The sequence below is a fragment of the Lissotriton helveticus genome, chromosome 7 (genome assembly GCF_964261635.1).
Source record: "Lissotriton helveticus chromosome 7, aLisHel1.1, whole genome shotgun sequence".
Lineage (NCBI taxonomy): Eukaryota > Metazoa > Chordata > Amphibia > Caudata > Salamandridae > Lissotriton > Lissotriton helveticus.
The window spans coordinates 280,728,568-280,752,946 of NC_136068.1; the positions used below are offsets into that span (position 1 = coordinate 280,728,568).

The 24,379-nt window shown below is 44.8% G+C and overlaps 1 protein-coding gene across 1 annotated transcript in view; it reads right to left on the minus strand.

Annotated features, from left to right (window-relative positions):
* The window catches only part of LOC144766735 (protein-glutamine gamma-glutamyltransferase E-like), a 361,753-nt gene that overhangs the window by 106,232 nt on the left and 231,142 nt on the right, over positions 1-24,379 (minus strand). Inside the window, exon 6 of the mRNA XM_078650488.1 lies at positions 24,066-24,243. Coding sequence (XP_078506614.1) covers positions 24,066-24,243 — 178 coding nt within the window. The remainder of the gene's footprint in view (positions 1-24,065; positions 24,244-24,379) is intronic.

The following is a 24,379-nucleotide window of genomic DNA, read 5'->3' on the forward strand; positions in this document are numbered from 1 at the left end:
CAAACACTACAACACTACACTAAACCCTAAAACACTGACACAACCCTAAAACACTACACTACACTGCACAAACACCCTAAAATTACCCTAAAACGTAAAACACAACCCCACACAACACAAACATTACAACACTACTTTAACATTACCCAAAACCCTACAAAAGTAACCCCCACCCCAAGCACAAACACCTTACCTCTCTTTCCTCATGGTTCCACTCCAGCGTCGCCATCTCTGCTCCCGGTTCCTGCTTCCTTCTTCCTGCTTCGAGGGGCGGTGCACGCTGGTGTGAGGAAACAGCCTCAGTTTCCTCACAACGACTTGGATAGCCAGTACATCACATGCGTTATAAAAGTGCATGCGATGTAATGGTATGCAAAGTAAACACTACGCATTGTTACATCACATGCGTTGTAACGCATGCGATGTAATAGCTACATGTGGTAAAAACCACGTAGTAATTGCTGTTTCCCGCCTGGCAAGAATTCCTGATATAGGCTAGCCATGATAAATTCCCTGCACCCAGGAGGGTGATAACGTCCTTCAACTCCTCTCTATAATTGTCTAACTCTGGTGTGCTCCACAGGCGGCACCAATATAGGAGGGGTCTAGAGGCGACTGCGTCAGCTATAGGACCAATCCCCAAGTCCATCCTAAGCGGTGTTAATGGGGTGCTTGTGGAAAAGTAAATTTTGCCATGTTCTGTGTCCCTACGCCTCATCCATCATATGTTATGTGTGCATGACTAATATGCATATGTTATTCCCCATGTCCGATTAATGACGCAATTACAGTTGTGTCCACCTCTGGTATGTTAGTTTCCAGTCCTCGTGAATACTACGAATATCAGGCCTATGTAAAGTAATGTTGCCACGTTTCTCAGTGTGCACGTTATTCCATTATAAAATCCCCGTTTCTAGGCCTCAAAAGGGCCCGGACCCTGGATTCAGCTCCTGTCTCCTGAAAGCCTCGCTGAGGAGCGATACAGCCCCCACCTGTATCCTCGACCCTTCACTTACTTCCTGCCTCGCAGTGCCCGGTGCAGCTTGGCTCTGCCTCTGAGTCTGCCAAAAGTATGTTATAGTTCCAGCTATCAGTTCAGTCCTCCTCTTCTGCATTCCTAAGCTACTGAACTGCATCAATAGTTTCCGTCATTGTCTAGCCTACTCGGCTCCACGTTAGAGAAATACTGTATTTAATGGTCATTTAGTATTCTTCATCACGCACTACATGTAGAATAATGCATGGTCCAGTCTTAGAGTCAAGTTAGCCTCTCCCCTCATGACTTCTAGTTCATATCAACATGTTCCCTAAACATCAGATACCAGATAGGGTTTAGGTACATGTCGCTCCGACCCTCCAGACTCTAGTCTCTGCTCCTAGCACAGAGTTCGTAGCCCCCAGCTTCTCCTAGTAATACGTCATTGCCAGTTTTCGCGCACCATTAGGTTAGAGGTCCCGGCTCCTTAGCTAGCCCCCTCCTATGTTTCCGCCCATTCATGACATATTCTGTTACGTTCGCATCACATGTCTATGTATACTCCCAGTTACACCTCTTTTTACTGTTATCTTTCGCGACTGCTACGCGTCACGCCTTCTGCTCCACCCACTGTTACGCCTACTGCAATGTAATGCTATGTGTTCGCGCTATGTATATAAGTCAATGTTTTGTTATTAAATGTTAGCGCGCACATCCCAGACCTAGCCCCAGCAGCTGCTGGGCCTCTTTTCCCCTGCTGGGCCCCAGTTGTCCTGCTGGGCCCTGTCATTCTGTTCCTATGCAGGTTGTCCTGATCCTGTCCTTATGCTGTAATAAACCTGCAGAAACTCCTACTACCTCGAATCTTGACTCTTATTTATTGAGCTATCTGTTATGCTATAAGTCTAGTCAAAAATAGGGTATTATTTATTTATTTACCACATAATGGCGCCCGAATAGGGACTTGCCCTTTCCCCACGCGTCGGTGAAGCCACGCCGACCCCCTGACCCTCTGCAGTCGTGACGGAACCATACCGTGCACTGGCAGATATTTCTGCTCCAAGTATCCCTCAGGCCCACGGAGGAGACGGAGGAGGCGGTCCAGCATCCAAACGAGACGGTGGAGGAACGCGGCGAGTCCCGACCAGAGCCCAAGCCGAGAGTCCAAGGTCCGAGGTATCCGGAGGCCCACCCGTAACTGAAGTCCGAAGTCCGAAGTCCGTCGTAGTCCAGTCCCGTCCGAGGCTTTCCGTTCCGTATTGCCCGGTGAGTACCATTGCTGGGGTAGTATCTAGACAGGGTCAGTCTAAATTGACTCCTGGTCCGTGGGTTGGTGGTACCCAAGCCCACAAACGAAGTGTTCACCTAGGTGGATACGGGTCTTGATGTGTTCCTTTATGGGACCGGTATGTTCCGTACTGTTATAGCAGTGCATCCAGCAACTCTAGTCTGTTCCGTTCTCGAGAATTCTGTTCTGTTTCTGTTTTCAGTATTTTCAGGTAGTATTCTGTTCGAACTGTTATGTTATGATATTGTTTAATGTATTTCCAATGTCGTGGTATGCCTGAATTGTTTTCCCAATTGTTATTGTTTTTCGTGTATTGTATTGTGTTCCGATTCAAGTTTAGAATGCCGCTCTTTTCCAAGTTACGTCAGTTAAAAACCAGAAAGGGTCTGTTAGAGGAAGCAGTTCCTGTCCCGCCTAGGGACAGTCCAGGTCACTTTATGTATCAGAAACATGGCATAAGCGCCATAATGTATCTAGATTTGTGGGTAGAGTATACCAAACAGTTAGAAGAAAAGTATAGATGGCCCGTATCGGGTACATGGGATGCCGAATGTATCATGCGAGTAGAAGAAGCATTATGGAAAAAGAAAGCCAGACAGTCACAGAAAGATGCCATCGAGTTATGGCGTAAGGAAGCGCATAAAAGAACGGAAAAGGAAGTCAGAAAGTCAGAGTTAAGTAGAGAATCCCAAGAACGAGCCCAAGAAAGAGAATTAATCGAGATAGGTGAACAAGTCAAAACCGAACAGTCAGACAGACAGAGGCATGCCCTTATTAAGGGTATGTATCCTCTTCTTGCCGAAGGTGTGCAAAAAGCGACCCCAGAGGCATCCAGTAATTTCCCGCCACCATTAGTTCCGACCAAGCTACGTCACAAACCGACCGCAGCTGATATTTTTATTTCGTCCTATTTGGACGACACAGTCCCCGAATATGCCAATCCTGTTCGCGCTCCGCCAGTCCCTGTAAACCAGGTAATTCATGTTCCTCCAGACACCGGAGTACCTGTTACGGTACCCCCGGTCCAGCCTATAGTTCCACTTCCCACTCTGCCAGGACGTAGAGCCTCAGTAGACGACTCCAGTTTAGGGGCCGCAGGAGGAGCTGCTCCTCAAACCCCGCCGCCACACAAGCGTTTATCAGCACTCGAATTACATGCTCAAGCATCACAGCGTACTCCTAAAAGTAATAAGTCTGTTACAGAAATCAGGCAAGCCCTTAACGAATGTGTTTATGATCCAGTTCCAGGCGAATATACTATGGTTTTATATTCCTTACGTGTAAGGAGAGTGACCGAGTATCTAGTCACCTTGCCGAATATGAAAGAAGATCTAGACAGAATATATCGTTTCATCCGTACAGGGGATGATCCAGAAAGTATTGGCGAGATTATGTCTCAAAGGAAAGCCGAGATTCAGCTCATGATATTAAAGTTCCTGATCAATTGTCTAATAAGAGAACAAGATTACCCGTCTAAAGATCCCGCCGAAATGAGAATCCTGACAAGGTGGAGTGATAATATAGCCGAGGGTAAGCACAAGACCGTCAGTGCCATGGAGAGTATGTACAAGAAAATTCGTAAAGAAATAGTAAGGTTACACGAACAGCGTAAAGCAGCACAAGTAAGCGAGAAAGAAAGTATCTCTGATCCTGAAGAGGAAGAGAACGAGAATCCCGCCAGAATAGCGTATGTAGGAAAATCCAGATTTCCAGATCGCCATTTACGCCTAGAACCCAAGTCTGTTTTTCATCATCCAGCACCAGAACAAGGTTCTCTAGAACAAGTATTTCAAGCTACCGATCACATTCTGAAATCACGAGTCGGTTATAGTGAGTTAAGTACCATGCATGAACAAGAACTAGCCCGATCAGCAGTCCGATGGATTACTGATTCTACCACTTTTCCAGACGAAATAGTGGCACAAATGTTTCTGAAACTGCCCCCAGCCGAGCAACGACTGGTGGGTATGTATATGATCCAGCACCTCATTACTCTGTATGAGGGTCAACATTCTGATCCAGGCCCGTTACACGATATCCTGAACGAGTTACTCCAGTATAAATGGAGAGGTCTAGGTACCGATTTAATTATTGTCATTCTAGAACAGCGCCACAAATATAGAACGTTTTTGAACCCGCATTTTGTTCATGTCTCACCCCCAGAAAGTAAATCGTTTTACATAGACAGACAGAATCCGTTACGAGAAGTCCACCCAGTCCAAGGGGCGGGTGGCGTAATGCAACGAGTGTTTGTATACACTCCGATTTCAAAGATGGAACTTCTTGAAATGAAGAAATTAATTCCCTGTCATGACAAAGATCCAGCAGGGTTCCATAGAGAATTAAAAGACATGCTCCGTATGGGAGAATACACTTACCCAGATATCATTAAAATGTTAAAGGTCCTGTTACCCGCAGGGGTGTATGAAAAGTTAAAAGAAAAAGAATGGGAGGTGGGAGAGAAAAAGATCGATTGGGCAGCTCTAGAAGCTGAAGACAAGGCACGAGTACCAGGTACCGGTCTTGGAGATAAATGTAAAGAATTACCAGAATTATTGATTCAAGTTTTACCCAGATTATTGACAACTAGGAAAGAAGAATGGGATGCAATCTCAGCCTGTAAACAGAAACAAGATGAAGACACTAGTGATTTTTATTCTAGATTCGAGAAATGTTTCAGTATTAACAGTGGTCTTAAGACAAGTAGTGAGTCATACCCTCATCTTTTCGTTACCAAATTAGTCGAGAATTCAAGTCCACAAATTAAAAACCGAGTTTTGAAAGTCGAAAGCACCTGGCAAGCAAATACTCCGTCCCAGATGCTCCAGATGCTCCAGTATCACCAGAATAGAATCAGAGAAGAGCAAGAACACGAGAGAAAACGTATGAAAGACACGAAAATGAAAGTGCTAGTTGCACAATCTGTTCCTCAAGACAGTCAGAAGAGGGGTCCGAATCAAGCCAGTCATCCTGCAGCTCCCGTTAAAGGGAACTGCAATTATTGTAAACAGCCAGGTCATTTTATAAACGAGTGTGCAGTTCTGAAACATAATATAGCTACTGGTAAGACTAAAGAAAGACCACGTCCGCCTAGACAAGAACAAGTTTCACAGATTCCTCAGCCACAGAATGCACAACAGACAGTTACAGTACCGCAGCCTATTGCTGCAACACAGCATGTTACATCGCAGATGTACCAGTATGCACAGTCTGAGTATCCAGAGTACCAGTCATATTCATGAAACAGCCTAGAGAGGGAGGTAGGCTTGCCTCTCATCGAGATACCTGTAGATCAAGAAGGTCCCTATGTTCACAGCCAAGTATTAGGGAAAGACAGAAAATTTTTGATCGATACAGGGGCAAGTAGGACCACAATTAGTCATGCCGAAGTTCCAGGGGCTCCGCTCTCAGGCTCAAGAAATGTTTCCCTTGGATTTTCAGGAAAACCCATCGTTAATGAGATATCAAAGCCAGTTACTCTAGAAGTAGGTCCATTGTCCCGTACTACTGATCTGTTACTTACTAAGTCATGTCCAGAAAATCTGTTAGGTATTAAGACACTGAAAGAGTTAGGTGCAGTTATTTGCTGTTCCCCAGAGGGAATACGTCTGTTCCTACGTGACTTTAAGGGTCACTATGTGTTACGAGATTTTGATTCAAGATTGTCTAATGTTCCGCAGCATTTATGGGCGCAAGGTCCAACTGATGTAGGTTACATGCAAATCACACCCCATCGTGTGACTCTCAAGCCAGGTGTAGTGTTACCCCGAATCAGACAGTACAGATTGCCACCTGAGGCTGTAGCAGCCTTATCCAAAATTATTGACGAGCTCATGGCTCAAGGAGTAGTTGTAGAAACTGACTCCAATGTATGCAATTCTCCGATCATTCCAGTCATGAAACGTACTGATCCAAATGCACCCCCAGTATATCGATTAGTGATTGATTTACGAGAGCTTAATAAATGTATAATTCCTCAGTACCCAGTTGTTCCAGACATCTCTTCCCTGTTAACAGCCATTGATTCCGAAGCCATGTTTTTCACTGTCATTGACCTCAAGAATGCATTTTTTAGTGTTCCAATTCATCCAGACAGCCAGTTTCTTTTCGGATTTTGTTTAAATGGAAGGAGCTATATGTTTACACGCGCTCCTCAAGGTTTCACAGAAAGCCCTAGTATTTACAGTCAAGCACTCAAGAGACAACTAGACAATATTCACATGCCAACTGACACTGCCCTGCTCCAGTATGTCGATGATCTACTGATCACAGCCCGTTCTGAACGTGCTTGCGAGCGAGCATCACTTACAGTTCTGTATTTTCTAGCCGAGATGGGGCACAAGGTGTCACCTTCGAAGCTTCAATTTTGTGTCCAGCAAGTGGTATACTTAGGACACTTGCTGTCCAAGAGGGGTAGGCAGTTGACACCCGACCGTATCCAGTTAATAGCGAGTCTTCCCCAGCCCAGAACCCAGAAGGAGGTACGTGCCTTTATCGGCCTTACTTCTTATTGTAGACAATGGATTCCCCAGTATGCATTTCTAGCCAAGCCACTGATACAGTTAACGACACAGGAGGCAGCCGTATCGACTGTCCTCCCTTGGACATCTGAACATACACTTAGTTTCAACGAGTTAAAGAAAGCCCTATGTCAAGCTCCAGTTCTAGCTACACCGAACTACAGTAAGCCTTTTACACTTTTTGTTACTGAACGCGAAGGTACAGCATTATCTGTTCTCACACAAGATCAAGCAGGTCAATACAAGCCCTGTGCTTATTTTTCGAGCACATTAGATCCAGTCGCCCAGGCGTTGCCTGCGTGCCTCAAGTCAGTTGCAGCCACAGCACTAGCTATCAGACAAAGTGATTCCATAGTTTTAGGACATTCCCTGACAGTACAAGTTCCACATTCAGTAGAAGTTCTTTTAAACCGAACACAAACTCAGCACTTGACAATTGCACGTTTAACAGGTTATGAATTGACACTGTTCCAGCCACACATAGAAATTAGACGCTGCAACGTTCTGAATCCTGCTACACTGTTACCATCAGTTAATTCAAATCCAGACCCACATGATTGTGTGGAAGTAGTTAACATTACGACAAAGCCAAGACAAGACCTGACAGACATTCCGTTACCAGATCCTGACCTGACACTTTATGTGGATGGTTCATGTATGAGAACTAGTACAGGAGAACTAGTCGCCGCGTATGCAGTGACTACTGACACTGAAGTTATTGAAACACACCGTATTGATACTCTGTCCGCTCAAGCAGCAGAGCTAGTTGCTCTGACACAAGCCTGTATACACGCCAAGAACCTGAAAGTTAATGTTTACACAGATTCACGTTACGCATTCGGAGTTGTACACGACTTCGGAGTGCTCTGGCAGGAGAGAGGTTTCATGACTTCTCATGGAACCAAGATTCAGCATGGTCTCCTTATTCAAGCCCTGTTAGATGCCATACATTTACCGACATCTATTGCTATCATGAAATGCAAAGCACATACGAAAGTCACTGACATTATTTCCCAAGGTAATGATCTAGCAGACCGCACAGCCAAGCTTACAGCACAGACTCCAGACATTCCAGTAAACATGACACATACTCCAGATCTGATTACATGCATGACAGTTAAGGACCCTACACAAGATGTCATAGATATTCAGTTACATGCTACCCCCGATGAAATCAAGAAATGGTCTGTACAAGGAGGGGTCCAGACAGATCAAGGATGGTTAACGAAGGGTAGAGCCACATGGTTTCTCCCCGATTCTATGGTTCAAGTCATTATCAATACCGCACATAGTCCAGCACATTTAGGAGAAAAAGCTATGTTAGACAGTATCCAGAACATTTGGTTCAACAAGCATTTACGAGCTGCAGCCAAGCAGAAAGTCCGTACCTGTATGATATGTTGTCAGTTTAATCCAGGTAAAAGTGTCCCGGTGGAACAAGGTGGTTTCCAGCCCCCTGACCACCCTTTTGAGGTCCTCCAGATGGATTATATTCAGATGGAGCGATGTCGAGGTTTCAAGTATGTCCTTGTAGTAGTATGCGCTTTGTCCAGGTGGACAGAAGCATATCCAGTCCCAGATTACACAGCCGCGACCACTGCCAAGCAGTTGGTTCGTGAATTTTTCCCTAGATACGGACTCCCTAGAGTCGTATATTCTGATAACGGTCAGCCATTCTCATCAGAACTCATGAGACACGTTTCCCTGTTGTTAGGGTACCAGTGGAAGTTCCATTGTGTACGCCATCCAGAAGCAGCTGGACTAGTCGAAAGACATAATCAGACTCTGAAGATCCGTATAGCAAAAGTCTGTAAGGACAAAGGTGTAGACTGGCTAGTAGCTCTGCCAGTTGCTTTATTTTATATGCGTATGGTCGCACATTCCAGATCAGGTCTGTCCCCGTATGAGGTCGTATTCGGCCGCCCCCCTAACATGTGGGGTACTCCTAGACCCCGAAGTATTACCGATGTTTCATGTAATATGCTGACAGATTACCTAGCTTCCTTGATGTCTGCCCTCAACTCATGTCGTTCACAGGTTGCCGCCGCATTTCCAGACAATACCGAGGTGGCACCGCACGAGATCGTTCCAGGTTCCTTGGTGATGATCAGAAATTTTGACAGATCAAGTCCGCTGGAACCACGTTGGAAGGAGCCACGTCAGGTCCTCTTGACCACCCGAACTGCCGTCAAGTTGGAAGGCAGGAAGGGGTGGGTACACCTTTCTCATGTAAAACTTTTCAAAGGACCGAAGCCAGTCTTCAAAAACATTTCCAAGAACATTTCCCAGGATTCAAAGGATTGCCAGAACATTGTTTTAAAGGACTGTCCCGCACCGGACATTATTACAACCCCTCCCTTGTTAGAGAAAACTCCGCAACAGGAGTATAAGTTAAAGCTCAGGTCTAATAAGTCAGCCAGTTTGATTGTATAAGTCCTCCCCTAGGTGAAACGGTTAAATTGTTTCTGACATGTATAAAATAGACCCCCATAGTGAGAGAGTCAGTCGAAGTTCACTTCAATGTATCGTTTTTCTGAGTTTCATATTATTTCTCAGCATAATGATTTCCTGCACCAGCTACGCATTTTTCCTGTATTTACCAGTTCCTCATGTAAATATGTCTGCTAATGCTACAGTAGAGCACACGTTTAGTGATCTGCCTCCTCACGAATATTCATACCGCCTCGCAATGCGTAATAACACATTCATCCGTATGTTACATTATTCACACCAGACCAGCAATGCCACTAATTGTTGGGTGTGTGGTCGACTCCCCCCTTTCCAGACACCGAAGGGAGTTCTGCCACTGTTTCCTTATCCATTCTCACATAATGGTTCGTGTGGAGCATGGTCCACGTTAACGTCGTCCTCAACAGATATGTCTTTTCTTAACAGTACATGTTTTCCAGACAAGCAAGGTTTTCCCCACAGGACAGGTTTAGATCTAGAAAATGAAGTATATAATTTAGGTAATTATTCGTCGAATTTCATGGTCCTGAATGTTCAGTCTGATACTACTCCAGACTTACCTGCTATTTCAGTACTACCAGTCAAAGGCGAATTATGTGTCCAAAGTTATGGTTCTATACACATAGGTCATAGTGAATGTACTACTGTTATTCAGTATAGTGACAGTGGGAAATCTGTTTTCAAAGCTTCACGTCATTCTTATTTTATTTGTGGTCAAGCTGCATATGTCCGTCTGCCCCTCGATTGGGAGGGAACCTGTTACATTGCCTTCCTACTGCCACCTGTTTTCCTAGCCCCATCTGATTATCACAGAAACACACATCTAGTACACATTAGACATAGAAGGGAGTCCCCAATTGTCGATTATACTGAAACTACTCTAGAACAGTATACAGATTTCAATAAAGGTTTCTTCTTCTTTGTAGGACCTGTCCAGAATAGTAAACTGATCCGTAGGTTAACAAGAACCCTTGAAGCTGTAGTTAATGAGACTGCCTCTGCTCTAGGTAACCTAACCGAAGAACAATCTGCTATGAGATTTGTCGTTTTGCAAAATCGTCTCGTCCTTGACGTCATACTGGCCGATAGGGGCGGGGCCTGTAGAGTCATCGGATCTAGTTGCTGCATTTTCATTCCAAATAACGCGCCGTCTGTTTATTCAGCTATAACCAGACTCCATAAAATTGCCCATCTGTTACATCAAGATCCAGGCACCTGGACATGGTCCGGTTGGTTCTGGAATATAATTTCCGCATGGGGATGGAAAGTCCTGTCCTTCCTAGGTATTGCAGTAGCGATCATATTCAGCTGCTGCCTCTGTATACAATGTATTGTAAATAGAGGGGTTCGACCCATATAGTCAGTGGGACCTGGGTAATAGATTGAAGTATATGAAGGGGTCCCAGACAAGGAATACACAGAATATATAAAATCAACTGGATTATCACACAATTATATAAGATCAAACACACAAAGTAACGGTTGACAGTGTTTTTATTTTCACTGAACCCACAAGACCATATAATGGTTATATATTCACTAGTATTTATACACAAATGTCAAATGTGCCCACACAAGAGAGGGGAAGGAGTGCAAGGGGAGGGGAGGTGCTTCAATTAGTTAACATCACTAATTAGAAAAATCATTAAGAACAAGTCCACACATGAAACCATCATTGTCATTGATCTATGAATCGGAGATCAAGAGAAAATACATGTTTTACAAAACATTCCACATAACAGAGACTCCTGTAATGATTATTATTATCAATCTTAGGGTGAGGAGTTCGTCTTGAGTAGAAAACGGTCTACGTTTCGACCCAGGGGTGTAGGATGATGGATCCTTACTAGCGGGTCTTCTTCAGGACGTGAGGGGGGTGTGGTGAAGGAAGCGGTGGGGCCGAGTCCTAAATATGATAGTAGAGAAATGCGCAATTACTGTTGCGGTCTCAAAAGAGTCCCGAAGTACATAGGTTAAAAAGGCCAAAGGGCCAATAAACAAAATACTAAGCGTAAGAGGGAAATTAAGGGTTAAAAAGGAGGGTAGATATACTGAGGGCAGGACAACAAATGATTACCTGGCAACGCAGGTAGACAGGGCCAAAGGCCTACTGGGCGTGTTATGTCTCCTGACGTAGTGAAATCCTTCAATAGCCCAAGAGTTTTGTTAGAATTAACCAAGCGCTTGTCTAAAAAACATTAAAAGAAGAAATTTTGTCAAAAGACCAAAGCGCTGTATATGCAGGCAAAGCTAGCCTCGCATTATCGAAAGGACTGTGACTCACCCAAACCGGATGATGAAATTCTGTCAACAAGGGGCAGACACAGCGTGTCTCCTTAAAGGCGGCGGATGACTCCGTGGTTTTGGCGTCCCCAGAATTAATCAAATCAAAACATCTAAAGGGATGAATTATGAAGGATTTTTTAGGCGATTAGGGCTCAAACCAGTAAAATAAATAAATGATAGCAGTGTCTGACAGGAACGGTACAGTCACACCACGCACAGAGGGGCACACGATACAAAGTAAAACGTGGAGCAATGGCGTCAGGCGCCTACCTTGTATTCTGTGGATCACCCGTTCCATAATTACCAAAGATTAAAGTAGGAATGAAACCGGCCTCGTCTAAAAAACATCAAATGGAGAATGTTGTCAAAAAGACGGTGCGCTGCATATGCAGGCTAGAGCTCAACTCGCATTGTCAAAACATTGTGACTCACCCGACAGGATAAAGAATTTCTATCGACAAAGAGCAGACTCAGCATGTCTCCTTGTTTGGCGGCGGGGGCCTCCGTGGTCTAAGCGTCCCCAGAAATTGTCAGGTACATTTTGGAAACCATCTGCGGGGGTGAATTACGAGGGAATAGTAAGGAGGCGGTTTGGGCTCTAATTGGTAAAAGATAACAAACGCGGCTCCTATGCACGGACTCACCCGAAATGGGTCAGAGCGGAGCCATCCTCAGCGCGTGTCTACCTGGAACCAGGAAGTGTTTCCATGGTTACCAGGATCAATTTTAAAGACTCCCAAAAGAAAGACTCGCTGCTGAGTAACATAGTGACAGAACTTGGAGGAAAGACTACTACACCCGGATACTTAAGGGGTTTCATACATCATCAGATGAAAAAGTTGCCTAAACCAATATGCATGGTGACATAATCATAAGGGCCACAAATAACAAAATTTGAGAAAAAGAATGAAAATTGGTATTCAATAAAAGAAAAATGGTATTCAATAAAAGAACACAAGTCAGGAAGCACGGACCTGCCGCACAGGGCGGTCTAGCACTCACTTACCCAAAGACATTATAGATCATAAAAAATTCAAGGAGTATGAAAGATCATATAAACATACTTATAAAAAATTTTATGAAACAACCTCATTCAGGGAAAAGGCCTATACGTATGTCGTAGATGGGCTCCAAATGCGCGGACCAAACCACCATGGTAGTCAAGGCGCAAAACTAGGTCCATAGATTATTTACATCAATACAATCAAATGCACGTTAACCCCGTATACTCATGATTGTGCAAAAATGGTACTTCATAGGCGCGGACCAACCATGCAAGGTAGTCTAACGCCTATGGGTCATATTTAGTTTGCAAACCACATGCATGATACTATTGGTGTATACTGCAGATGCTGAAACAGCGTGGAACCACCAAAAAGGTTGGGGGGGGGGGGGGGGGGGGTCGGGGGAGGGTCAGGGGGAGAAATTGAGTCTGAGCATTTTAGTACGTGTTAGGAACCTAAATCACAGGGTAGCCATTTGGGCAAAACTGCTTTCCGATTCATTCAAACCACTGGACACTGAGTCAAAGAGACGGATCCATTTGATCTCCCTAACATTGAGGACGGGTTCAATGCTGCCGCCCCTAGGGCCCAGTCGGACCTGTTCCAGGATAGTCCACTTCAGGCTTTCAGGGAGGTGATTGTGAATGTTACAGTGTTCAACCAATGGGGCTCCTACAACCTTACATTTCACGCGGCTGCAGTGCTGCAAAAAACGTACCTTCGCACGTTGCTGTGTCTGGCCCACATATATCTGGTCACAGGGGCATATTATGCAGTACACCACATTGGTGGAGTTACAATTGGTATGTGACTTGAGGGGAACTTGATGTTGTTTATGGATGAAGATCTTCGTCTGAATGGTCGAGGGGCAAGCTTTGCAGGACCCACATCGATAATGTCCCACAATCGGAGGGAGGTTCCACATGGTGGTGATCGACGGTTCTGCGGGACTTGGTAGGAAGGAGCGCACCACATGGTCTCTAATATTCCTTGCTTTTTTGAAAGCATGAAGGGGCGGGCACTTCGTATTCAGGTCTTCGGATATCAGATTCCAGTATTTGTTGATAGTTTGTTTTATCTTGTTGCTTTTTGTGGAAAAGGTTGTAACACAGATCATACGATCCTCACTCTTATTCTGTTTATCTCCTGGTTCAAGTAAAGTCTCCCTTGAGTTGAACCATGCTCTCTTCATGGCTTTCTTTACCAACCGCCTGGGGTATCCACGTTCCAGTAGTCTGCCCATTAGGATTGAGGATTGATCCATGTAATCCTCCTTTTTGCTACAGTTGCGGCGAATCCGCAAAAATTGGCCGAAGGGGAGGTTGTCACGGAGGCCCCTGGGATGGTGGCTGGAGTACAGAAGGAGGGAGTTCCTCTCCGTGGGTTTCCTGAACAAATTGGTCTGAAGGGTCTCATTCTCCACAAAAATCGTTAGGTCCAGGAAATCAATGGACTTTTTATCAAACTTAGTCGTGAATTTGATATCTGGTGATCTATCATTGAGCCAGGTGAAGAAATTGGTGATATCGTCCTCGGTACCGGACCAGACACAGACAACGTCATCTATGTACCTCATCCAAAGGTGTATCTGAGATCTAAAAGGATTCGCGTTGGTGAGTACAAAAGTGTCTTCATACATTGCCATAAAGATTATGGCCAGGTCGGGAGCAAAGGCCGCCCCCATCGCCACGCCCTTGGTCTGCAGGTAGAAGGAATTGCGGAAAATGAAGAAATTCCTCATCATTGCAATTTTGAGCAGTAGGATGATGAATGAGGTTGGTACCTGGACAGGTGCCTCCCGTTTGTCAAGAGCAATCGACATTGCAACCAGGGCCTCATCCTGGGGTATGCTGGTGTACAAAGACACAATGTCACATGTTACCAGGAGGTCTCGTGTGGAATCAAACGGGTGCCCATCGATCAGATTGATGGTTTGGGTGGTGTCCCTTAAGTATGTAGTCGTAGCCTCGGCCAGTGGTTTTAAAAAGAAATCAATGTACCTGCACAATGGTTCCAGCAGGGAGCCACATCCCGAGACGATGGGGCGTCCAGGGGGTTTTTGGAGATCCTTGTGGACTTTGGGTAAAGTGTAGATGGTAGGGAGGCGAGGATGCTTCTGATTCAAATACTGGAATTCGTGTTCCGATAGAAATCCTTGTTGGAGGCCGTCTTGGGTGACTTTCTGGATCTCAGCCATGATGCTCTGGGATGGGTCCCCACCCAGTTGTCTGTAACTGATCCCGTCATTTAGTTGTCGTAGGATCTCATTCGTGTAGTTATCCTGGTCCTGTATTACAATTGCGCCACCCTTGTCCGCAGGTTTAACAACTATTCCGGTGTTATCCTTCAGGGATTGGAGTGCAAATTTCTCAGCTTTGCTCGTATTGTATTTGGTGAAAGTATTGTCTTCCAAGATGGTCTGCACATCGCGAAGTACTAAACTTTCATACGCCAAAATCCGTTGGCTCATGGCATATGTGGAAGGTACAAAGGTGGACGGTGGCCTCAGGTTAGTTGCTGAGGAGGCTGGTTGGTAAGGCTTATCCTTGAAAAAATAACGTAATCTTATCTTCCTAAAAAACTTGTGGAGTTCGACCACAGTGTTGAAGGAATCGGGTCTTGAATTTTACAACTTTCTCGGATTCTTCATACAGTTCGGGCGAGGATTCAGAACGAGCCGGCCCCAGCAGTGCATACGGCTATCAGGACTCCTACGGACCATCGCACCAACCTCCGCCCCCTTTTTTAGGACAGGGAGGATGGCGACCCCCAAGGGGCAGAGGGGGCAATTGGGACCGTGGGACTGGCAGAGGCCAATTCAATGCAGGCCAGGACTGGGACTCCGGGAGAGGGAGAGGTTCGAAGCAAGTGAGCTTCCCCCAAGAGGAGCACGGGGAGAGATCCACACGCAGGAAGAACTACAGGTGGTAAAGGAGACCTCTCCACTGATTAACATCTCTACTTATACCCTTAAGGAGGATGAAACCAAAGTATTGAGCCGTGGTTTATCTTTTGTCCCCACCTCAAGACCCGATTCCTTCAACACTGTGGTCGAACTCCACAAGTTTTTTAGGAAGATAAGATTACGTTATTTTTTCAAGGATAAGCCTTACCAACCAGCCTCCTCAGCAACTAACCTGAGGCCACCGTCCACCTTTGTACCTTCCACATATGCCATGAGCCAACGGATTTTGGCGTATGAAAGTTTAGTACTTCGCGATGTGCAGACCATCTTGGAAGACAATACTTTCACCAAATACAATACGAGCAAAGCTGAGAAATTTGCACTCCAATCCCTGAAGGATAACACCGGAATAGTTGTTAAACCTGCGGACAAGGGTGGCGCAATTGTAATACAGGACCAGGATAACTACACGAATGAGATCCTACGACAACTAAATGACGGGATCAGTTACAGACAACTGGGTGGGGACCCATCCCAGAGCATCATGGCTGAGATCCAGAAAGTCACCCAAGACGGCCTCCAACAAGGATTTCTATCGGAACACGAATTCCAGTATTTGAATCAGAAGCATCCTCGCCTCCCTACCATCTACACTTTACCCAAAGTCCACAAGGATCTCCAAAAACCCCCTGGACGCCCCATCGTCTCGGGATGTGGCTCCCTGCTGGAACCATTGTGCAGGTACATTGATTTCTTTTTAAAACCACTGGCCGAGGCTACGACTACATACTTAAGGGACACCACCCAAACCATCAATCTGATCGATGGGCACCCGTTTGATTCCACACGAGACCTCCTGGTAACATGTGACATTGTGTCTTTGTACACCAGCATACCCCAGGATGAGGCCCTGGTTGCAATGTCGATTGCTCTTGACAAACGGGAGGCACCTGTCCAGGTACCAACCTCATTCATCATCCTACTGCTCAAAATTGCAATGATGAGGAATTTCTTCATTTTCCGCAATTCCTTCTACCTGCAGACCAAGGGCGTGGCGATGGGGGCGGCCTTTGCTCCCGACCTGGCCATAATCTTTATGGCAATGTATGAAGACACTTTTGTACTCACCAACGCGAATCCTTTTAGATCTCAGATACACCTTTGGATGAGGTACATAGATGACGTTGTCTGTGTCTGGTCCGGTACCGAGGACGATATCACCAATTTCTTCACCTGGCTCAATGATAGATCACCAGATATCAAATTCACGACTAAGTTTGATAAAAAGTCCATTGATTTCCTGGACCTAACGATTTTTGTGGAGAATGAGACCCTTCAGACCAATTTGTTCAGGAAACCCACGGAGAGGAACTCCCTCCTTCTGTACTCCAGCCACCATCCCAGGGGCCTCCGTGACAACCTCCCCTTCGGCCAATTTTTGCGGATTCGCCGCAACTGTAGCAAAAAGGAGGATTACATGGATCAATCCTCAATCCTAATGGGCAGACTACTGGAACGTGGATACCCCAGGCGGTTGGTAAAGAAAGCCATGAAGAGAGCATGGTTCAACTCAAGGGAGACTTTACTTGAACCAGGAGATAAACAGAATAAGAGTGAGGATCGTATGATCTGTGTTACAACCTTTTCCACAAAAAGCAACAAGATAAAACAAACTATCAACAAATACTGGAATCTGATATCCGAAGACCTGAATACGAAGTGCCCGCCCCTTCATGCTTTCAAAAAAGCAAGGAATATTAGAGACCATGTGGTGCGCTCCTTCCTACCAAGTCCCGCAGAACCGTCGATCACCACCATGTGGAACCTCCCTCCGATTGTGGGACATTATCGATGTGGGTCCTGCAAAGCTTGCCCCTCGACCATTCAGACGAAGATCTTCATCCATAAACAACATCAAGTTCCCCTCAAGTCACATACCAATTGTAACTCCACCAATGTGGTGTACTGCATAATATGCCCCTGTGACCAGATATATGTGGGCCAGACACAGCAACGTGCGAAGGTACGTTTTTTGCAGCACTGCAGCCGCGTGAAATGTAAGGTTGTAGGAGCCCCATTGGTTGAACACTGTAACATTCACAATCACCTCCCTGAAAGCCTGAAGTGGACTATCCTGGAACAGGTCCGACTGGGCCCTAGGGGCGGCAGCATTGAACCCGTCCTCAATGTTAGGGAGATCAAATGGATCCGTCTCTTTGACTCAGTGTCCAGTGGTTTGAATGAATCGGAAAGCAGTTTTGCCCAAATGGCTACCCTGTGATTTAGGTTCCTAACACGTACTAAAATGCTCAGACTCAATTTCTCCCCCTGACCCTCCCCCGACCCCCCCCCCCCCCCCCCCCAACCTTTTTGGTGGTTCCACGCTGTTTCAGCATCTGCAGTATACACCAATAGTATCATGCATGTGGTTTGCAAACTAAATATGACCCATAGGCGTTAGACTACCTTGCATGGTTGGTCCGCGCCTATGAAGTACCATTTTTGCACAATCATGAGTATACGGGGTTAACGTGCATTTGATTGTATTGATGTAAATAATCTATGGACCTAGTTTTGCGCCTTGACTACCATGGTGGTTTGGTCCGCGCATTTGGAGCCCATCTACGACATACGTATAGGCCTTTTCCCTGAATGAGGTTGTTTCATAAAAAAAAAAATTTTTTATAAGTATGTTTATATGATCTTTCATACTCCTTGAATTTTTTATGATCTATAATGTCTTTGGGTAAGTGAGTGCTAGACCGCCCTGTGCGGCAGGTCCGTGCTTCCTGACTTGTGTTCTTTTATTGAATACCATTTTTCTTTTATTGAATACCAATTTTCATTCTTTTTCTCAAATTTTGTTATTTGTGGCCCTTATGATTATGTCACCATGCATATTGGTTTAGGCAACTTTTTCATCTGATGATGTATGAAACCCCTTAAGTATCCGGGTGTAGTAGTCTTTCCTCCAAGTTCTGTCACTATGTTACTCAGCAGCGAGTCTTTCTTTTGGGAGTCTTTAAAATTGATCCTGGTAACCATGGAAACACTTCCTGGTTCCAGGTAGACACGCGCTGAGGATGGCTCCGCTCTGACCCATTTCGGGTGAGTCCGTGCATAGGAGCCGCGTTTGTTATCTTTTACCAATTAGAGCCCAAACCGCCTCCTTACTATTCCCTCGTAATTCACCCCCGCAGATGGTTTCCAAAATGTACCTGACAATTTCTGGGGACGCTTAGACCACGGAGGCCCCCGCCGCCAAACAAGGAGACATGCTGAGTCTGCTCTTTGTCGATAGAAATTCTTTATCCTGTCGGGTGAGTCACAATGTTTTGACAATGCGAGTTGAGCTCTAGCCTGCATATGCAGCGCACCGTCTTTTTGACAACATTCTCCATTTGATGTTTTTTAGACGAGGCCGGTTTCATTCCTACTTTAATCTTTGGTAATTATGGAACGGGTGATCCACAGAATACAAGGTAGGCGCCTGATGCCATTGCTCCACGTTTTACTTTGTATCGTGTGCCCCTCTGTGCGTGGTGTGACTGTACCGTTCCTGTCAGACACTGCTATCATTTATTTATTTTACTGGTTTGAGCCCTAATCGCCTAAAAAATCCTTCATAATTCATCCCTTTAGATGTTTTGATTTGATTAATTCTGGGGACGCCAAAACCACGGAGTCATCCGCCGCCTTTAAGGAGACACGCTGTGTCTGCCCCTTGTTGACAGAATTTCATCATCCGGTTTGGGTGAGTCACAGTCCTTTCGATAATGCGAGGCTAGCTTTGCCTGCATATACAGCGCTTTGGTCTTTTGACAAAATTTCTTCTTTTAATGTTTTTTAGACAAGCGCTTGGTTAATTCTAACAAAACTCTTGGGCTATTGAAGGATTTCACTACGTCAGGAGACATAACACGCCCAGTAGGCCTTTGGCCCTGTCTACCTGCGTTGCCAGGTAATCATTTGTTGTCCTGCCCTCAGTATATCTACCCTCCTTTTTAACCCTTAATTTCCCTCTTACGCTTAGTATTTTGTTTATTGGCCCTTTGGCCTTTTTAACCTATGTACTTCGGGACTCTTTTGAGACCGCAACAGTAATTGCGCATTTCTCTACTATCATATTTAGGACTCGGCCCCACCGCTTCCTTCACCACACCCCCCTCACGTCCTGAAGAAGACCCGCTAGTAAGGATCCATCATCCTACACCCCTGGGTCGAAACGTAGACCGTTTTCTACTCAAGACGAACTCCTCACCCTAAGATTGATAATAATAATCATTACAGGAGTCTCTGTTATGTGGAATGTTTTGTAAAACATGTATTTTCTCTTGATCTCCGATTCATAGATCAATGACAATGATGGTTTCATGTGTGGACTTGTTCTTAATGATTTTTCTAATTAGTGATGTTAACTAATTGAAGCACCTCCCCTCCCCTTGCACTCCTTCCCCTCTCTTGTGTGGGCACATTTGACATTTGTGTATAAATACTAGTGAATATATAACCATTATATGGTCTTGTGGGTTCAGTGAAAATAAAAACACTGTCAACCGTTACTTTGTGTGTTTGATCTTATATAATTGTGTGATAATCCAGTTGATTTTATATATTCTGTGTATTCCTTGTCTGGGACCCCTTCATATACTTCAATCTGTATACAATGTGGCCCTGCGATTTGCAGCATGTGTGCTACCTCTTGTATTCCTAGTCCCAAGCCCCGTTCTAAATCCCGTTCCAAGACAATTCGAGACGAGCAAATGGTACTGTATGAAATGATAGATGGTATCATGAAAATTGATGTTTCCTGATGGAAACGTAGTGACAAGGAGGGAATGTGGAAAAGTAAATTTTGCCATGTTCTGTGTCCCTACGCCTCATCCATCATATGTTATGTGTGCATGACTAATATGCATATGTTATTCCCCATGTCCGATTAATGACGCAATTACAGTTGTGTCCACCTCTGGTATGTTAGTTTCCAGTCCTCGTGAATACTACGAATATCAGGCCTATGTAAAGTAATGTTGCCACGTTTCTCAGTGTGCACGTTATTCCATTATAAAATCCCCGTTTCTAGGCCTCAAAAGGGCCCGGACCCTGGATTCAGCTCCTGTCTCCTGAAAGCCTCGCTGAGGAGCGATACAGCCCCCACCTGTATCCTCGACCCTTCACTTACTTCCTGCCTCGCAGTGCCCGGTGCAGCTTGGCTCTGCCTCTGAGTCTGCCAAAAGTATGTTATAGTTCCAGCTATCAGTTCAGTCCTCCTCTTCTGCATTCCTAAGCTACTGAACTGCATCAATAGTTTCCGTCATTGTCTAGCCTACTCGGCTCCACGTTAGAGAAATACTGTATTTAATGGTCATTTAGTATTCTTCATCACGCACTACATGTAGAATAATGCATGGTCCAGTCTTAGAGTCAAGTTAGCCTCTCCCCTCATGACTTCTAGTTCATATCAACATGTTCCCTAAACATCAGATACCAGATAGGGTTTAGGTACATGTCGCTCCGACCCTCCAGACTCTAGTCTCTGCTCCTAGCACAGAGTTCGTAGCCCCCAGCTTCTCCTAGTAATACGTCATTGCCAGTTTTCGCGCACCATTAGGTTAGAGGTCCCGGCTCCTTAGCTAGCCCCCTCCTATGTTTCCGCCCATTCATGACATATTCTGTTACGTTCGCATCACATGTCTATGTATACTCCCAGTTACACCTCTTTTTACTGTTATCTTTCGCGACTGCTACGCGTCACGCCTTCTGCTCCACCCACTGTTACGCCTACTGCAATGTAATGCTATGTGTTCGCGCTATGTATATAAGTCAATGTTTTGTTATTAAATGTTAGCGCGCTCATCCCAGACCTAGCCCCAGCAGCTGCTGGGCCTCTTTTCCCCTGCTGGGCCCCAGTTGTCCTGCTGGGCCCTGTCATTCTGTTCCTATGCAGGTTGTCCTGATCCTGTCCTTATGCTGTAATAAACCTGCAGAAACTCCTACTACCTCGAATCTTGACTCTTATTTATTGAGCTATCTGTTATGCTATAAGTCTAGTCAAAAATAGGGTATTATTTATTTATTTACCACATGCTCCTAGGGAGGCCCAACAGTTGCCTGAGAAATACATTCTCTGTCATAGATAGTAAAGTTAGGGGGCAGTGACCATAGTTCTGCCCCATATAGTGAAGCTCCCCATGCCTGTATTTTATAGATTTCTGCTGGTGGACCTATCACTTTTTGGGTACAGTTTTTATATATTTTTAAAATGTCCCCTGTAGACTGAGTCAATTTTAAATTAGCTTTCTTTATTTGGGTCCCCCAGTCCATCTTATCATTGAGTGTATTCCCTAAATAATCAAAGATGAACACCCTCTCTAGGGCCCTTCCATCCAGTTTGGGATGCGGACAATTAGTAGTGTTGGCATTAAAAACCATATATTTGGTTTTTTGGAGATTAATCTCCAGTCCCCTCTTCCTGCCAAAAGCACTAAATTCCTCAAGTATCCGCTGCATACCCATAGACGATTTAGAGAGTAGCACCATATCATCCACAAACATAAGTGCTGGAATTTTGCGGTTCGACAACCTTGGTGCATCAATATCTTTTCCTGCTAATAAGGTTCCAAATAGACCATTTAAAAAGAGGGAAAAAATCGTCGGGCCAAGACGCATCCCTGTCCCACCCCTTTCTCAACAGGGAAGGGAGCGGAAAGTTCACCTTTTTTACCATATCTTATTCTTGCATAATTGTCTTGGTGCAGGCGTTTCAGCTGGTCGCAAAGATTTTCTGGTATTCCCATATCCAGAAGTATGCTCCATAGCTGATCTCGCTGAACCATGTCAAATGCAGATTTAAGATCCACAAATGTGAGGTAGAGGCTGCCACCCACTAAAACCACCATATTCCAATGGATTAGTTGCAATCTAAAGATCTGGTCAATAGTGGAGGTCTTGGCCCTAAATCCTGCTTGTAAAGGTGTCAATACCTTATTCTCTTCTATCCAGGATTGCAGACACCCCAAAAGCACACAAGCAAAAACATTTTTAGTGACCTCTATGAGGCTTATAGGGCGATAGTTAGCTGGGTTGAGAGGTATTTGTCCTTGGTGTAAAATACACAACATCGTTTCGTTTTCACTAAACTGCGGCTAGGCATTGTACATCACCTGGTAACTTTCCCAATCATTAACCAATGACAAAGAGGATATGCTCTGTCCCCATGTGACGGAATCTCGAAACGCAACACTTAGCACTTTATGCTTTTTTTGCAAATTTTATTTGGGCTTAAGGAAGCATTTTTTAAAACCAATTTTCATTGCACACAATACCAGGGACCACAATCCTGCAATGCATTTTCTGTGCACTATGGAGTCCCATGCTGTATGTTTTAGTGTCACCTCTCATATCTGGAAAGCAATATGTCCTAGGAATAGTATTTCTAATTAATTATAGCACTGTTTGGTCCATGTGATACGGAGCCTTGGACGTATATTTTAATGTTTTATATTGTCTTATGATGTTTTGCATGTCACTGATTGTTCTTTTATGGCCTATGTTGCTAGTACCGAAATAAAGATTATGAATCGAATCACTTCCTGTGTCAACTTTATTATCCAATACCTGCATTTATTTAACAGGGTGTGTTTGATTTATTAAACACACACCATGAACTTTTAACGTAAAAAGGGAGAGAAAAATAGATACCCATCTATAGTCTGAATTGCACAAAGTGAAACCAGGAAACCTTGGATGAACAGTGGCTTTCCACAGGGCCGGGCTGGGTACCTGAAACTGGCCCTGGCAAACTGCTCGGCCTGCCCCCCTCGGGGGGAAGAGGGTGAGTTTGACTGAACTGTTTGTTAGTTTCGGCCAATTTGGTTACAGGTCTGCCAATATTGCCGGCACGGGTAATAAAAAGGCCCCCCCAGAGGCCCAAACCCGCCCCCACCATGGCGGCCCACAGGGAAAATGCCCGGAGTCCGCTATGGCCAGTCCGTCCCTGGCTTCCCAGCTTGACCAAATTGTGCGAATTTAGGCAAATACGTTATTTCAGTGATACCTCATTTTGCTTCATCATGACATTTGAGAGCACCTTGATATATATGACTTCAGCATGTCCATTACACAAACATGTCTCATGTGTTTGATTTAATAACCTATAATAATGTTCCATGTATAATACCATCATAAGACACATAGAAGTAGCACATTACAAATGACTCATCCCCTAGTTCACTAATACAAAAACAACAAGCTGATGGAAGGAATGTGTGACTTAATCTTAGTCACTGGCAATCGATCTGAGCTGCATTCCAGACCATCGCTTTTTTGCCTTCTGCGAAATTCTAGAGAGAGAGACCAGCCTTAAGAACAACTTGGGCCACACCTAGGTAGTACATGACAACTTATATGCCTTATAACCTATATGCTTGCTTGGTTCAATAATGTCATCGTTGTGAGGGTGGGGAGGGAGAAAGAATGTTTCTAAGTTCCTGTTGAAAAACTATCAATTCCAATAAATGCCACATAATGTGATGATATACTCTTTTGTACTACAGTGAAACACTTTGACATATGACAGAAATACACTATTTTGAATGCTTGCCGCTTAGTACCATACCTGTGCAGGTCACACCCGCGAAGACCCAGCATTGTCCATATTCCACTGGTGAGTAGCTATGTTGGCCCCACTTTCGCAGAATGGCCACGCTTCCGTTCCAGCTGCCAGGATTAGCTCCACCTGAGTAATCACCACTCCAATTTCCGACCAGAACCCCATTATCATCCTGGCAATTCACCTGAACCAAACAAGAGAGCACAACAGCAGTCAGAATGGCTACAGTGGTCTAAAAAGCACTGGACATTTATTCAAAATTTGCAATTGAGAAAAAGTGGAGAAATGTATAACATGCATTGTACAGTGTCTCCTGTGAC